The sequence below is a fragment of the Melanerpes formicivorus genome, unplaced genomic scaffold (assembly GCF_026170545.1).
Source record: "Melanerpes formicivorus ecotype bairdi unplaced genomic scaffold, bMelFor1.0.p_v2 SCAF_311, whole genome shotgun sequence".
Classification (NCBI taxonomy): Eukaryota; Metazoa; Chordata; class Aves; order Piciformes; family Picidae; genus Melanerpes; species Melanerpes formicivorus.
This window is the reverse complement of record NW_027142663.1, coordinates 84,782-100,857: the sequence shown is the minus strand read 5'-3', so window position 1 is coordinate 100,857 and position 16,076 is coordinate 84,782. Positions and strand designations below refer to the sequence as shown.

General features: G+C 55.5%; 1 protein-coding gene across 1 annotated transcript; it reads left to right on the top strand.

Moving 5' to 3' along the window:
* The first annotated feature begins 2,421 nt into the window (after window positions 1-2,421).
* On the top strand, window positions 2,422-10,020 carry ADCYAP1 (adenylate cyclase activating polypeptide 1). Its single transcript, XM_068170288.1, has 5 exons — window positions 2,422-3,169; window positions 3,524-3,631; window positions 5,432-5,566; window positions 6,022-6,117; window positions 7,057-10,020. The coding sequence occupies exons 2-5, from the start codon at window positions 3,531-3,533 to the stop codon at window positions 7,241-7,243; spliced, it is 519 nt and encodes a 172-aa protein (XP_068026389.1). The 5' UTR covers window positions 2,422-3,169; window positions 3,524-3,530; the 3' UTR covers window positions 7,244-10,020.
* The last annotated feature ends 6,056 nt before the right edge of the window (window positions 10,021-16,076 follow it).

Here is a 16,076-nt window from a genome sequence, read left to right as displayed (position 1 = left end):
TTTGTTGGGAGGCCGTGTCTCTTCTGATGCCAGTCACTTCAGGCATTGTGATGCTTTCTGTAAGGAGTGGGGTGGGAGGACAGGAAATGAGACAGCAGAAATAAAAAGTGGCTGAAAGTACCTTTTCTTAGAGTGCAAACAGCATTAGAATGCATTGCCCACGATTCCAGCCTCCTTGGAAAGAAGGAGCATTTCTTCCCCATTCTTTCAGCTGAGCATGTTGTTCAAGCCTGCAAAACGAAGTCATCCACACAATTCCTGCTGCTCTTGCCTCCAGAAAACTCTATATTTACCCCTCCTACCACAGGGTCAGTTACCAGCAAACAATCCCTCGCCCCCACAAACCCGACAGCCCCCCGCACCTGACATCCCTCAAAGCTTCCCTGAACCAAACCAATCTCAAAGCCCCCCCCAAACCCAGCAGCCTCCAAAGCCTCTCAAACGTTACAGCCCCCGACAGGTCCCCCCGAGCCCGGTGCTGGCAGGGGACAGCCCTTCCCGCAGCTGGCAGCGGGTCGCTCCCGGACCCGACACCCCCGGGCCCGCCTCTCCCGGCGCGCTCAGCCCCGCCGACGGCGGACACGAGGCGGCGAGGGCGCCGCTGCCCACACGGTGTCGCCCTGCACTCACGGACCGGCGGCGGCAGCGGCGGGGGAGTCCCGCGGCGGGGCGGGGCGGGCCGGGCCCTTCCCCAGCGGCTCCGGCAGCCTCCCCGCCGAGCCCTTCTCCTCCTGGGGGTCCTGCCCGCTCCTCCGCACCGCGTACGGGATGGCAGCTGGGACCGCGTCCCGCCGCGTCCCGGGTCCTGGCCCCGCGGCGCAGCGTCGGTGACCCTTGCTGCGGGAATCGTTCATTCACCTCAAATTTCCTTTATCTCCGGAAAATATTGAAACTTTAACCGGCTATAATCGGAATATAATTGCGTGACGTGTTTTGTCGCTGTCGGTTCGAAGAAATCGATTTACCCTCGGTTAGCTCATCTCGCCGTGTCGCAGCCGGCCCACCCGAGCGGGCGGCAGCAGATCCACCTTACCGCTGCTGCCTGAACTCTCTGCTTATGATCCCAAATAACCACAACGGGCAGTCGTGGCCCCTGTAGCCCTTTATCACTGCCTGTAGTTCTTGGAAATGAGAGACCGGTGTTCAGCCACAGCTTTTCGGGAGGGGAGGGCGGAGGCGATGGCCCCGGCTGGGAGCCCGCCGGTCGTCCGCGCCCGGCGCTCGCCACGTCCCTTGCGGGAAAAAATCCCAGCGGCGGGGAGGTCCCCGGAGAAAGGATTTCCCTCCCAATCCCTCCGACAAATCAACTTTTTTCTTTTTCTTTCTTTCTTCTTCTTGTTTTTAATTTATTTCCCCTCTCCTCCTGGAGGTCCTCTCCCCTCCTGCTCTGCCAGACGCTGCGAGCCGCACATCTGTCTCCATACAAGGCAGGGAAGGGAGAGAGGGTCGGGCCAAGAGGGAGTGAGAGCTTGGGGGAGGGAGGTGGAAAAAAGCCGCTCTCGCCACCCCCCGGGCCGTGGCGGCCGTGCGTCGGACCCCGCGGCTGCGGCACAGGCGGAGGAGCGGTTATGGCGCTGCTGGTTTCCCCGGGGGGGATTTTGCGTCATGAAATAAATGCAATCCCGTAAAACAACCACCAGCACACCCCCCCCCCCAAAAAAAAAAAACAAACCACCAACAAACAAACAAAGAAACAAAAAAAAAAAAACAAAACCAAAGAAACACCTAAAAAAAAAAAACCAAACCAACAACCAAAAGAAAAAAAAGGAAGAAAGAAAATTGGGGGGGAGATTGGAAAGAGGTGTCAGGAGAAAAACCAGATCCCCTTTCTGCCCAAATCTCGGTGGAAGTGGGGTTCCGCGCTGGGACTGCTCCACCTGCGCGCCCAGCTCCGCGCGGTTTCGTGGGGCCCCGCGGCCGGCGGCGGCCCCGGTGTCCGGCGTGGGGGTGACCTGGTCTCGCGGAGGAAAACGGAGCAAAACTTCGGGGAAGCCCTGCTGGTCTTGGGACACACTTCCCCCCCCACCCCCCAAGATCACCCCAAACCGCCTTCCTACACCTCTAGGTCCCTTCCCACGGCAGGCGAAACTGGCCCGTGGCGAGCATCCGTGGCGAGTTAGTGGGGGGTAGGTTGTTGGGGGGTTCCTGCCTGTGGCTGCTTGGTTGTCGATTCGATTCCCCCCCCCCTAATTTCTTGGAGGAGGAGGGGAGGGGGGGGAGGGGGAGGTGTGAGTTGGTGTTTATGAGAAGCTCTATGACTCCTGATAAGCTCATCTTTGAGGACGACACAGAACTGTGTTCCTTGAGGAATTGAGGCGGTGACGTCTTTTCTGATACCCGATTATTACGTGACTTGGGGGGGGGGGGGGGGGGGGAGGGAAAAAAATAAAAGGGAGAAAAAAGACAAAAAAAAAAAAAAAAAGGACATTTGATTCATGAATAAAAATCCGGACACCAGCACGGGGGCAACAAACAAGATCGCCCGTCCTCTGAGGTGACGAGCAGGCAAATGTTTACGAAGAGGGCTCTCGCTGAAGCGGGTTGTTTGCAAAGGTTTTGTTGCTAATTGCGTATCAGACGGAGGGCTGCGGAAGGCTGGTCAAGTTTGGAGCCACCGAGCAGGAAGAGGAGAAAGCTGAAGGCACTCAGTGAGGGGAGAAATCTGGGGAAGACAACATCGCACGCAGCCAGCCCGCGGCTCTCCGCCTCCGCGCCCGTCGCCCTCTTCCCCTTCCCCCGCCACCCCTTCTCCGGCGGCATCTCTTTCCATCCCTTTCTCCCTTCCCTTGCAGACTCCACTCCAGATCTGTGCTGCTACCTGAGAACTTTATTTTCCTCCCGTTTTTTTCGTAACCCTCTCTGTTTCCTCTTTTGTTTTTGGGAGCGGATTTCCCTAAAACCAGCAAACAACTAAAACTGCTGCTTTTGCGTCTTCTTCACCTCCTTCGCCCATCAGACAGACGATGCCACGAGGGTTTTAACTCCTCTCCGCTGCAACTTGGGAGAAAGCTCGATTCCCCCCGCCTCGTTTTGGGTCTTTTTGGGGGTTTTCCTGTGTTTGTTTTTTTTTTTTTTAATTATTATTTCCAACCCCCCCCCCCCCCCGCAAGCCCTGCCCTTTTCTATTCGCAAACGAACGCTCATAGTGCCGGGTGTTTAGAGTTTAATGGTAAGCACACGAGGCGGCTCGCCGGGCCTTCCTGCAGCGCTGCCGGGGAGGGCGGGCAGGCGGGCGGGCACCGACGGAGCGGGCGGCGGCAGCGCTCTGCAACGGGCACCGCTCCGCTCCTCTTCACGCCGGCATCCCCTGGCTGCCCAGGGCGCTTGCCCCTCGAGGCCGAGCTGCAGGCTCGGCCCGTGGCTTGGCGGGGCGTGGGGTGTGCTTTTTCCCGTTCGTGTTGGTGTGTTTTTGGTTTTGGTGGTGGGTTGGGTTTTTTTTGTGGCTTTTTTTTTTCTTTTCCCTTTTTTTTTTTTTTTTTTTTTTTTTTTTTTTTACAGCGTTTTTCCTTTCCCTTCCGCACAGAGTGGCAATGTGTAGCAAAGCGCTCCTGGCACTCCTGGTCTATGGCATAATAATGCACTGCAGTGTCTACTGTTCGCCGGCGGCCGGACTTCAGTACCCGCCGCTCAGGTAGGTCCGCCCCCCGCCCGGTTGTCGCGCCGGGACCCCTTCAGGCTCCCTCTGCCCCCAGGCTTTGCTGAAGGTAGGGCACTCCTGCTAGAGACGACAGCGGAAGGAGATGTGGGGCGCAGCCACCCGAAGAACCCCCCCGGCACTTAGGCTGTGTGCCCACTCCCTCCGACCCGGGGTAGGAGCCGCCGGTAGGGTCACAGGGCGAAGAGGTCCCCGCTGTCGCCGCCCGGGCTGCAGCGCTGGCTTCCCCTAGGACAGCTCTCCGGGATCCCGGAGGGGTGACCCTGCAGCCTCTTGTCCCCGGGGAGGTGGAGGGGATCTGTCCTGCTGCGTACCGGCCACATCTCGAGGGGGCCCAGCAGCAGCGCCCCACCTGGCCCCAGTCGCCCAGGATGAACGGCGAGCATCGGCTGTCCGGACCGGGGAAAGAGGGGCGGGGGTCCGGGTGCCATGGGCTGCAATGTGCGAGGGCTGTCACGGTGTGTGCGGCGGCACGGGAACTGGCGAGTGTTCAACCCCGGCCTCTCCGGCTCTAGGTGTGCAGCCCCCCTTCTCAAGGGGCAAAACAACTGTCACAAAGCCGTTTGGTTTCCTGCGCCTGTTGGGAGCAGTTGTGCGGAGCTGCAGCGCAGGGCGATGCCTGTGCTGGTCCTTTACACTCGGAAGCCGAGGGCGTTTGGACCCCACTGTCTTTCGGGCAGGACTGGAGGGCCGCCAGCGGCCACGGTGTCCTATACTGAGCCGAGACGAGGGGCACAGGGTGCCCGGACCAGGACAGCCCCCTTTTTGTAGCTTGCTCGGGAGACCGGTGTTGCGTGGCTTGAGAAGAGCTTTGAGGTTCGGTGCTGTCGTCCTGCGCCAAGGGCGCTTGACTCTGTTCCGGGGTGCCCTGTGGAAGACCGGGCCGTGTGTGGGGGAGTGAGTGAAGGGCGATGCCAGGCGCGCAGGGCAGTCCGGGGAGGGTATCCTTTTTATCTGGGGGGGAGGGGTTGACTCGGAGATGTCCTCGCACAAAAAAGGGGCCTGTCGGGGCTGGCGCAGGGCGGCCCCCTTCCCCTCCCCGGGCAGAAGGGCTGCGGGGCCATTAGCCGGCAGCAAGCCGTCTCCCTTCGCTCCAGCGCCTGAATTAGCAGTGAAAGCCTTTAGCGGCATCTATTATTAATCGCCCCGCTAAGGCGCACAGACAGAAATAGCTGCCGGTAACGTACAGTGACCTACATCGCGCTGCAGAGAGCGGGGGTGGGCTGGGGCGGAGGGGGACACACACACACCCCCCAAACTGCCGAGACCTCAGCGGGCAGAGGCACTACTCAACGAAAACTAGCACCAGACGAAGCCCCCGCCCCCGGCCCGGCAGGCGTTGCGGGGAGGAGCGGGGTGCGGCCCCTCGCACCCACCGGCGATGGCAGCTACCGCCCCCCGCCCCGTCCGCGCCGGGGAGCCTGCCTCTCCCGCCCAGCCCCTGGCACGCGGGCGCGTGTGGCTGCGTGTGTGCGGCAGCCTGTGCGGGCTCCGCTCGGGAAGCACCGGCTGTGGCGGAGAGGGGCTGGTCCCGGGGCCGGGCCGGGCCGGGCCGGGGGCGGGGGGATGTTTGGGGCTTCTCTCGGAACACGTCTGACGGCAGGTCTGTTCCCTCCCCCGTCGTCCTGCCCCGCAGAGGAGGCGGAGGGAGGGGATGGGAGCGGGCGGTCGCAGGGGAGGGATGGGGCAGGCTGTACGGGGCGCCCGGGTCGGCTGGGCCGGCGGGTGGCCACCGGAGCCCGGCTGACGCCCTCCTCTTGCCGCTCTCGTTGCCAGGCTGGAAGATGAAGTCTACGACGAGGACGGGAACACCCTACAGGACTTTGCCTACGACCACGACCCCCTCGGTATAGCGAACCCGTCCTCCGTGATCGGCGAGATGTACACCTGGTACTACCCCCCGGAAAAGAGGTGAATGCAGCCCGCGGGGGCTCGGGCCTCGGCTCTGAGCCGGGAGCAAAAACAGGGCTGGCCGAGGCGATTGTGGGGGAGTGATAACAATAATGATAATGATAGTAACAAAGCTGCTCGACGAACCAACAGCAGCGATCCCAACACAACAATACATCCCGAACCCAAATAAACGGCGGCGCCGCCCGGTGCCGGGGCCCGGCGGAGAAAGAGGAAGGAACGGGCAAGCCGCTTACCTCCAGCGGAGCGGGGCGGGAGCGGGAGGGCTGGCGACGCGCCCGGGAACCAAGCCGAAATGCCCGGCCAGTGCGGAGCTGAGCGAGAGTGGCGGGGAGGAGAGTGGGTGGGGGCGGAGGGGGTCCCGGGGGACGCGGGGAGATGCCGCCCTCCGCTCGCCGGTCCCCGCTGCAAGCCGGGGCCTCGCCGCTCACCAGCGGGCTTTCCCCTCCGCGCAGGCACGCCGACGGCATCTTCAGCAAAGCCTACAGGAAGCTGCTGGGGCAGCTCTCCGCCAGGAAATACCTGCACTCTCTGATGGCCAAGCGGGTCGGGTAAGGGGCCGCGCTCGCTCTTTTTTTTTTCTCCGAGGGGGGCGTTGGTGCTGCCGGGGAGGAGGCGCTCAATGGGCCGCGCACCGGGGGCACAAAGATGTCCCCGGCCGGGGCTGGGAATTTGCTGTGCCGGCCATGGGGCTGCGGGAAGAAAGGAAGGATCTGGGCCCCCGAACCTCAGCCGTCCCCGGCGTAGCGTGAGCCCGGCCATCAGCGTGGGGGTTCGGGAAGCTTTGCTTGGTGCTGCGCTGAGGAAGACACACACACACACACACAGTGATATGCGCATATTCATCTGTGCCTCTATGTATACGTGCATATGCCTGTGTCTGTGTGTGTATTTATAGATGCAGATCTGTGCGTGTATGTATATTTATGGATGCATATCCATGTGTGCATGTATATTTATGCACACGTATCCATCCTGTGCTGCCACCGGTCCATTTAAAATGAAAAAGCCAGGCAGCCTGCCCACTTTGCCGGGGGCTGCAGCCCGCCGGGAGCGATGACCGAACGCCCGGCTGAAGCCGGGGAGACACGGGGCTACAGCCCTGCGCACGGCGGGGCGTCGGGAGAGGCTCCCCGGGGCCTCCCGCCGCCGCCGGCGGGGCAGGGGCGAGCCCGGTGCCAGCCGCTGCCCTTCGGCAAGAGGCAGCGCGTTAACGAAGAGGCGAGGAGAGCCGCGCTCCCCGCCGCAGTGAATAATTCATGGCCGGGGACACAGATCTCGTCTCTCCCGGCCCGCGCCGGGAGCGCGGTTGGGCGCGGCCTTTGTCTTCCAAGCGCATCTTCAGCGCAACGTGTTGCGCCGGGGGCGGCTCTGCGGGGCTCGGAGCGGGCTGCTCGGTGGGGCTCGGAAGGGCTCGGCGGGGCGCGGGAGGGCGCGGGGATGCTCGGAGCAGCCCCGCCTGACGCTGCTGTGCTTCTGGGTGCTTGCAGTGGTGGCAGCGGCGGCCCCGGGGACGAGGCGGAGCCGCTGACCAAGCGGCACATAGACGGCATCTTCACGGACAGCTACAGCCGCTACCGGAAACAAATGGCTGTCAAGAAGTACTTAGCAGCCGTCCTGGGGAAAAGGTATAAACAAAGGGTTAAAAACAAAGGACGCCGAGTAGCGTATTTGTAGCGATGAGTAACCAGCCACTCCTGTGTGTACAAAGTCCTGAGAGAGAGAGAGAGAGAGAGAGAGAGAGAGGAGAGAGAGACCCAACAACAAAAAAAATCTAAACAGACCCAAGTCATTTCCAAACTGACTGAACAATCACTGCTCTTGTGTTACCTAAACATGTATTTATGTATGAAGTAAAGCCATTAAATGGATATTTTGATAATAATATTGTTTTTCTTTTTGTACAAAAGCACTAGAGAAAACGCACAGATCTACTTTGTGGACCAATCCTTAAGTTATATATAATCTATAAATATATATATATAAATACTGCTACGGATAGCCGAGAACAGTTCTTCATAGAGAGCCTGCACAAGAAGGAGAATTCGCCTGAGCTGTTTATGTTTTTATATAAAATAAGTAGGAAAAAGAAAAAAAAGGACAATCATTGCTTTGGATATTAACTCCTATTTTTGTAACGGAAATTAAGAGGACAGTATTTTTATCCGCGACAGGGTCGAAGACGTTGATTTTCACCATTTGCTACTGTACATAGAGAGGGATGCCCTGCTCCCAGGGGATTACGAGGAAGAAAAAAAATGGTTGAGGAGATTTGGTGAAGCAGATTCTTCCCCCGGGGAGTCTTCAGGCAGGCTCCTTCACCACCAGCCTCTGTGAAGGGGCAGCGTCCCCTTTCCTCTAGATTTCGATTTTTTTTCTTTATATTTTAATTCCCCTTCTCCCAGCCCCCCGCTTCCTTTGATCCCAATTGTAGCCGTATTAGTGTCTCCTCAAACAATGAGCACAGAGGATAATTCTCCTGTGCAAACAACAGCTCGATCCAAATCGCGCATCTCTGTTGTCTAGCGGAGGGAGAAATAGTTAAACAAAAAAATAGAAACCCCCTAAACCAAACCAACCAAAATAGAACCAAAACCCAAGAAAAAAAGAAAGAAACAAACAAAACCCAATCGAACCATGACAGGTAAAAAAAAGCCACCCCCCTCCCCAACTCTTAAATCCCGATCCAGCAGCCAGGACAGTGAGGACCAAGCCCCGAGCGCTGCTCTCCGGGCTGGCTAGGCAGAGCCGCAGAACAAAGCGCAAGCGGAGACAGGACCCGTTTGGGAAGTGAGTGGGGGGCGGCCTTCGGCGTGCCCCGGGGCCGGATCCGGTACCGGAGCCCGTACCGCAGGGTCGAGGCAAGACGAGGGGATCCCACCTCCGATCCGCTACCCAACTGCCCCGGGCAGCTCGGTACTGGACCTGGATGCAAAGTACAGTGTGTTACTCTCCAGTGCTGTCCACGCTTCTCATCATGTGTAATGAGCAGGGTTCGCCTTTGCATTTTCCGGTCGGAGTTGCTCTTCTCTTTGATTTGTTTGTTTGCTCGTTCTTATTTTCTTTCTTTTCTTCTGGTTTTTTTTTTCCTTTTCTCCTTATTCTTCCTCCCCTCCCTCCCCCCCCCCCCCCCCCTTTTTTTTTTTCTCCTTGTAAACCCTCCCGTCTCTCATCCTCTCTTCGCACTTTTCCAAACTCTGTTTTAACCCACCCTAATCGCCTTTTTGTGTTACGTTCTTTTGGGGGGGGACCCCCACCCCACCCCCCAAATATAAATCCCCCCAAAAAAATAATTCCAAAAGATTGTGAACGCTCTCTCACTCCTTTGTTCTGTTTTATGCAAGCTCTTATTGTACGAGTTTAGGAACCCCTGTTGTAGCTACCACTAAAGAATTATGCACTACTACGAACGTTTTTGTTCCTTGTTTATTGAGTTTGGAGGTAAAATGTATTTTTCTACATTCTGGCTTATTGCTTAGTAAAATTTATTTCATAAAACAAACTTTTGTCATACAAGAATGTGTAGTGTTCACCTGTGGTGCGGTTTCTAACGAGATAAACCATTTTCACCTCATCTCTCTCTGTACGGACTCCTATCTTACCTTCCGCCTGGGGCCGGCCCCATCCCCCCCCGCCCGCTCCGGGGGCGAAGGAGGACCCGTAGGTACCGGCTTCCTTCCAGCGCACCACACACCCCTTAAAGGAGTCATTCCAAAGACACAAATCCAGTCCCGCGTTCAAGACGCCGGCAGCAGCCGCTCCTCGCACCAGAGAGCAGTGGCGGGCACAAACCTCTTGTCCCGGCCGGGAGCCGCCGCCGTGGCGGGCCGGGAGCGGTGGGTAGAGCCCGGCGGGGCGGGCAGGCGCTGCCGGCACCCAGCCCCGGATGACCGCACCGCTGGCATCGCCTGCCCGGCAGCCCGGCAGCTCCGCCCGCCCTGCCCCGCCGGTGCCGGCTCGCCGGCGGTGCGGGGCGCAGGGGCTGCGGGGCGCGGTGGGCAGCCTTCGTGCCTTCTCTTCACCTTGTCAATCGCCACGAGTTGACGGATGGCTATTCAGTGGCCCTACGATGCTGCAACACATCGGCTTGCGTTTTAGTCGTGCTTCTTCTGTTCCTCGGCGCCGGGCAGATCTCGCGTGTTCGTGTCGGCCGTGCTGTCTGACAGGGCTCCCTCCCCGGCCTTCGCTTTCTGAGTTCCGTGGCTAGCCGCAAGCATCCTGAAGTGATCACCTAGATTATTATCCTTTGTATGGTTCTCTTGTAGGAACGCCAGCAGCCTTACCCAAACTCGAGCAGATCTGAGACGCAGTCGTTAGTGGGAGAACTTACTTTGTGTGCAAATGAATATATATATATATGAAAACCAAACAAAAAAAACACCCCAAAACAAAACCAAAAGAGCTTACACCAAGTGTGGTTACACACGTGATATTCTCTAACTAGGACTTTGATAACTGTGATATAAAGTGTGTAAACTTTGTATTAATAAATTTTTGTAAACAATGCAATTTCGTCTAATGTTTGGGGGAAAGGAACCTGAGAGTGGAAGTAGCCTCCAATCTTAACCTTTCATTTATTATCATCATTCTTTAAGAATTCGTTCATTTTTCTGCAGCATTCTTTTCGCTTGTCGTGCCCAGGGTATCTTTTCTTTACTGTCTCCACATATATTATTATTTCCCCCCCCCCATCAAATAACCTCCAACATTTTTACCAACGTTTGAGTGAAGCAGAGAGAATCGCTGGAGTAAGTGGCCCGGCTTCACACCCCCCCAGCTCAATAACACCCTCTAAAACACGCAAACCGAATCAGTTGGTGCCTATTGTCCAACGCTCCCAGTGCCTAGAAGTCATTTACTTCCAGCAGGATGGGTGTGTTTGATGAGATCTCCGCTTAATCCCTTTTTAATGAACATTCCGTGAGGGATGATGAGCTGCCCGGCCTCCCCCCAGCTCGGGCAGCACCTTTCTTTGGACTGGAAGTGCGCTGGGCGCTCCTAAAATCTGTCACTGCAGCGTGACGAGGTGTCGCTTTGGTTTCGGGGGGGGCTTGGCCGGTCCCACCGACAGAGCCCAGGCTCCGAGGGCGCGGGGCAGGGATCCCTGACCTTTAGTTGCCACCTGAGCTCGGCAGCAGCTGCCTGTGTTTGATATTTGTGTCGTGTGGCTCAGGGGCTTTACTGGGATGTGTTGTTGCACAGCAGTCTGGTGTAAACTAACCTCTGCTTCCTTCCAAGGTCAGACAATTAAAGAAGCAAAGCAAAGGAATTAACTGAGGGTTTCCTACCAGTTTATCTTGCAAAATTTCCTGCATCCAGGCACTGAACCAGATTGGTCAAACCCTCTCTTGTCAAAGCTTCACTCCTTCCAACAGCAGAATTCTACTGAGAGAGCTCAGAGAAAAGTTAGAAAGAGCTGCTGGCACCAGCAGTTAGCAACTAGTGCAAAGCAAGGTGGAAGCCTGGATTTAACACAGACCTAGGCAGGGAAGAAGGCGAAAGGGGGAGAAAGAAATCTGTTGAGAGAGAGGGGAAAGGACAATGTTTTCTTAGACTGAGAGCATCACAAAATCACATCTCTGCTTCCCAAGGGCAGCACACAACAAAACTCTGCTGTCAGGTTCATTCAGGGATGCTGCAAGTGCTCACACACTTGGCCACACCACACTTTCTGCCCAGCTAAACTGGAAGCGTGCTCTGAGTAATCCAAGCAGAGGACTCCTTGGTGTTGGTAGCTAAAGGATGAAACTTGGGATTACTCCACCTGCAGTATGAAGTTTTGTGCACTAAGTCCTGGCACTTGTTGAAGATGTGCAGAGGATTGAAATTCCTCTTCCCCAAATGAAATGCAAGTTCAAGAAGAATCATAGAGCCATAAAATGGTCTGGGTCGGAAGGAACCTCCAAAGGTCGCCCAGTCCAACCCCCAGAAAGCTCAGCTCTGCTCCTGGTGATTTGAGCTGCCACCTGAAATGACACAAGGGGTGATGAGGAAAGGCTGAGAGTCCTGGGGCTGTCTAGCCTGGAGAAGAGAAGCCTAAGAGGGGATCTGCTCAATGTTTACAAATACCTGAGGGGTGGGTGTCAAGAAGATGGCTCCAGTCTCTTTTCACTCGTGCCCAGTGACAGGATGAGGGGCAACAGATACAAACTGGAACGCAGGAAGATCTGCCTCAACATGAGGAAAGACTTCTTTGGTATGAGGGTGCTGGAGCCCTGGAGCAGGCTGCCCAGAGAGGGTGTGGAGTCTCCTTGTGTGGAGAGCTTCCAAGCCCAGATGGGCACTGTGCTGCTGGGCAAGCTGCTGTGGGTGTCCTGCTAGAGCAGGGCTTAGGCTGAGTGGTCTCCAGAAGTCCCTTCCCACCCCTCCATGCTGGGGTTCAGAGAATCCCAATCACATCTTTGGTGACTTTCAAAACCTGCCTGGTCCTGCTCCTGTGTGGCCTGCCCTAGGTGATCCTGCTTTGGCAGGGGACTGGACTGGATGAGCTCCAGAGGTCCCTTCCAACCCCTACCATTCTGTGATTGTGTGGAAACAGAAAACCAGGAGTAAGTCTGATCTTCTCGGGGCATGATTCTTGATACTTCTGCGGCTTCATGGCCAGTTCTGGGCGAAATCCTTTCATTAAGTCTGTCTTAAGGCATCCTGGCCTGCAGCAGGAAGAGTGTGGCCAGCAGGAGCAGGGAGGTCATTCTGCCCCTGTACACTGCACTGGTTAAGCCGCACCTTGAGTCCTGTGTCCAGTTCTGGGCCCCTCAGTTTAGGAAGGAGGTTGAGCTGCTGGAACGAGTCCAGAGAAAGGCAATGAAGTTGGTGAGGGGTTTGGAACACAGCCCTGTGAGGAGAGGCTGAGGGAGCTGGGGCTGCTTAGCCTGGAGAGGAGGAGACTCAGGGGTGACCTTATCGCTCTCTACAACTACCTGAAGGGAGGTTGTAGACAGGTGGATGTTGGTCTCTCCTCCCAGGCAACCAGCAGCAGAACAAGAGGACACAGTCTCAGGCTGTGCCAGGGGAGGTTTAGGTTGGATATTAGCAAGAAGTTCTACACAGAGAGAGTGATTGCCCATTGGAATGTGCTGCCTGGGGAGGTGGTGGAGTCCCCATCCCTGGAGGTGTTCAGGAGGAGACTTGATGGGGTGCTGGGTGCCATGGGTTAGTTGTTTAGGTGGGTTGGATTGGTTGATGGGTTGGAGGCGATGACCTTGAAGGTCTCTTCCAGCCTGGTTTATTCTATGTAACAATTCTATGTAACAAACTTTGAGGGAAAGCACATCCCTGAAAATTGTGAGGAGCACAGGTTTGGCTCCTGGAAGCACATTGTCCTTTTAACTGCACTCATAGATTTTGAAGACCCAAGGGGACTCTTATGATCATCTACTCTATCGTAGATAATACAGGGCATAGGATTTCATGGAGTCCTTCATTTAGCATTTAATTTCTGAGCGAGCTGTTCTCTCTGACAGCCCTTATTGATTGCCACACTTGCAGCAATGGCAAATTTGCTGGAGGAGTTGTTCCAAATGTGGCACTTGAGCGCTCTGCTCCTTTTGGTTTGTCTTGGATTTGAGTCCAAGAGAGCTGTAGCCTGCTGGAGGATCTCTAATGCCGGCAGATTTTCCTCTCCACGCAGCCGGCCTTAGGCAGAGATTTGCTCTCCTCTGCACCTTACCTCTGAAGAAACAAGGCTGATCTTTAAGTGAGGGAGGGTTTCCATGGCTGTTTCAGAAAGAACTGCATTATTGCTGAACCCATACTTGTCAAACTGTTGAGACCAGAAATGGTTCTCACAGCTAGCAACATCCTCCCTCCCCCCTCCCACTCCCCCAGAGGATGTAGCAAGGAGGAGTAAACGTTCCTCTCCTTCCTCAGGTGCTGCTCATTGTTAACAAGGCCTTTGCCTTCTTGGCCATGTCCAGATCTGCTCCCATACCCAGAGCCTTTCCTGGGTGAAAGAATAGGATAGGATAGGATAGGATAGGATAGGATAGGATGGAATGGAATGGAATGGAATGGAATGGAATGGAATGGAATGGAATGGAATAGAATAGAATAGAATAGAATAGAGTAGAATAGAATAGAATAGAATAGAATAGAATAGAATAGAATAGAATAGAATAGAATAGAATAGAATAGAATTAGTCAGGATGGAAGAGACCTTTGAGATCATCTAGTCCAGCCTCTCACCCAGCACCATCTGATCAACTAAACCATGGCACCAAGCACCCCATCCGAAAACACCTCCAAGGATGGGGACTCCACCACCTCCCTGGGCAGCACATCCCAAGGGCCAATAACTCCTTTTATGAAGAACTTCTTCCTGACAGACAGAAGCCCTGGCCTGGGAGGGACACCATCACTCTTGGCTCCTGTTTTGTGCTGCTTTGTGTTGAGATGAGCTAAAGCACTTTTCCAAGAGGACTTGCCTTACTGAGCTGCTGCTGTGACAGGCATTCCTGTTTTCCCTGCAAAGCACCATGCTTTGTCCTTTCAGCTGTCACCTGCCACCTTTAGAAGCTGTAGATCCACTCCAGCAGTGCTCTTTGTACTGTGTGTGATATACTTCTGCCCTGTACATATGTATATACTCACACAGGGGCCAAATCCTGCTCTGGTGCAGACCTGTGTAATTATGCCAGGGAAGGATTTGGCCTGTTTTAAGGGCAAACCCTGAGTCAGAGCAAGTCAGAGAGCCTGACAGCAGGCTGCTGGCCAAACCTCCTTCTTTTGCACTTGTGCTCCTAGAGAAGCAGTCCCACCCAGGTGGTACCTGCGTTGGACACGGTGATCTTTATATTGGACACGATGATCTTGAAGGTGTCTTCAAACCTGGTCTATTCTATTCTATTCTATTCTATTCTATTCTATTCTATTCTATTCTATTCTATTCTATTCTATTCTATTCTATTCTATTCTATTCTATTCTGCTCTGCTCTGCTCTGCTCTGCTCCGCTCCACTCTACTCTACTCTACTCTACTCTACCTGAGGTCCAATTCACTCTAAACCCAGGTGGGACATCTGAAAGTGCTTTTACTAGCTCAGACTGCCCAGAAATACAGAGAGAAGAGCCACAGCACAGGATGCAGCGGAGGCAATGGGGCAAAGCTCAACACACCTTTTGCAATAATTAGTTCACTGGCTGTTGGTGGGGCTTATCCAAAACTGAAAATGGGATTCAGTTTTGAACAAGGGTGTCTGAGCACCAGAAAGACCCCAGGCTGCAAGCTGTGGATACAACAATCCTGGCTCTGCAGAGGGACCTCGACCCACTGGACAGATGGGCAGAGTCCCACAAGTGCCAGGTGCCAGGTGCTGCACATTGGCCACAGCAACCCCAGGCAGAGCTACAGGCTGGGGGCAGAGTGGCTGAGAGCAGCCAGGCAGAAAGGGACCTGGGGGTGCTGAGTGATAGCCACCTGAATATGAGCCAGCAGTGTGCCCAGGGGGCCAAGAAGGCCAAGGGCATCCTGGCCTGCATTAGGAAGAGTGTGGCCAGCAGGAGCAGGGAAGTCATTGTGCCCCTGTACTTTGCACTGGTTAGGCCACACCTTGAGTCCTGTGTCCAGTTCTGGGCTCCTCAGTTTAGGAAGGACATTGAGAGACTTGAAGGTGTCCAGAGAAGGGCAACATGGCTGGGGAGGGGTCTGGAGCACAGCCCTGTGAGGAGAGGCTGAGCGAGCTGGGGTTGCTTAGCCTGGAGAAGAGGAGGCTCAGGGGAGACCTTCTTGCTCTCTGCAACTCCCTGAAAGGTGGTTGTAGCCAGGAAGGGGTTGGTTTCTTCTCCCAACCAACCAGCAGCAGAACAAGAGGACACAGTCTCAAGCTGTGCCAGGGGAAGTTTAGGCTGGAGGTGAGGAGAAAGTTCTTCACTGTGAGAGCCATTCACCATTGGGATGTGCTGCCCAGGGAGGTGGTGGAGTCCCCATCCCTGGAGGTGTTCAAGAGGGGATTGGATGTGGCACTTGGTGCCATGGTTTGGTCATGAGGTCTGTGGTGACAGGTTGGACTCGATGATCCTTGACGTCTCTTCCAACCTTGGTGATACTCTGACACTCTGGATCTCTCAAAGTAAGCATCCAGGTTGGGGCCTGTTTTACTCATTTGCTGGATCAGCCACCTGGGAGGGAAGGTCCTGGTGATTTCTGATGGGTGATGAAGAGCAGAGACTCTTGGGAAACAAAAATTCCCCTTCTGTTAGACACTTGTAGAAGTCTCGTGGTTTGTCCTCTGAGTGCGTTCCTGTGGGGAAGGTTGGTCAGCCTCAAATCCTGCCCACGGTTCCTGTGTAAAGTAGACTCTCTGGGGTGGCTGTAGCCAGGTGGGGGTTGGTCTCTTCTCCAAGGCCCCCAGCACCAGAACAAGAGGACACAGTCTCAAGCTGTGCCAGGGGGAAGTTTAGGCTTGAGCCTAGAAAGAAGTTCTTCCCAGCAAGAGTGGCTGGCCATTGGAATGTGCTGCCCAGGGAGGTGGTGGGGTCGATGTCCCTAGAGGTGTTTAAGAACAACTTGGATG

Bases quoted from the DNA above. Each gene is read 5' to 3' on its own strand.
- ADCYAP1 (XM_068170288.1), top strand. From the start codon at position 3,531: ATGTGTAGCAAAGCGCTCCTGGCACTCCTGGTCTATGGCATAATAATG. The intron at 5,567-6,021 runs GTGAATGCAGCC...CCCTCCGCGCAG, and splicing joins TACTACCCCCCGGAAAAGAG to GCACGCCGACGGCATCTTCA. The intron at 6,118-7,056 runs GTAAGGGGCCGC...GGGTGCTTGCAG, and splicing joins CTGATGGCCAAGCGGGTCGG to TGGTGGCAGCGGCGGCCCCG.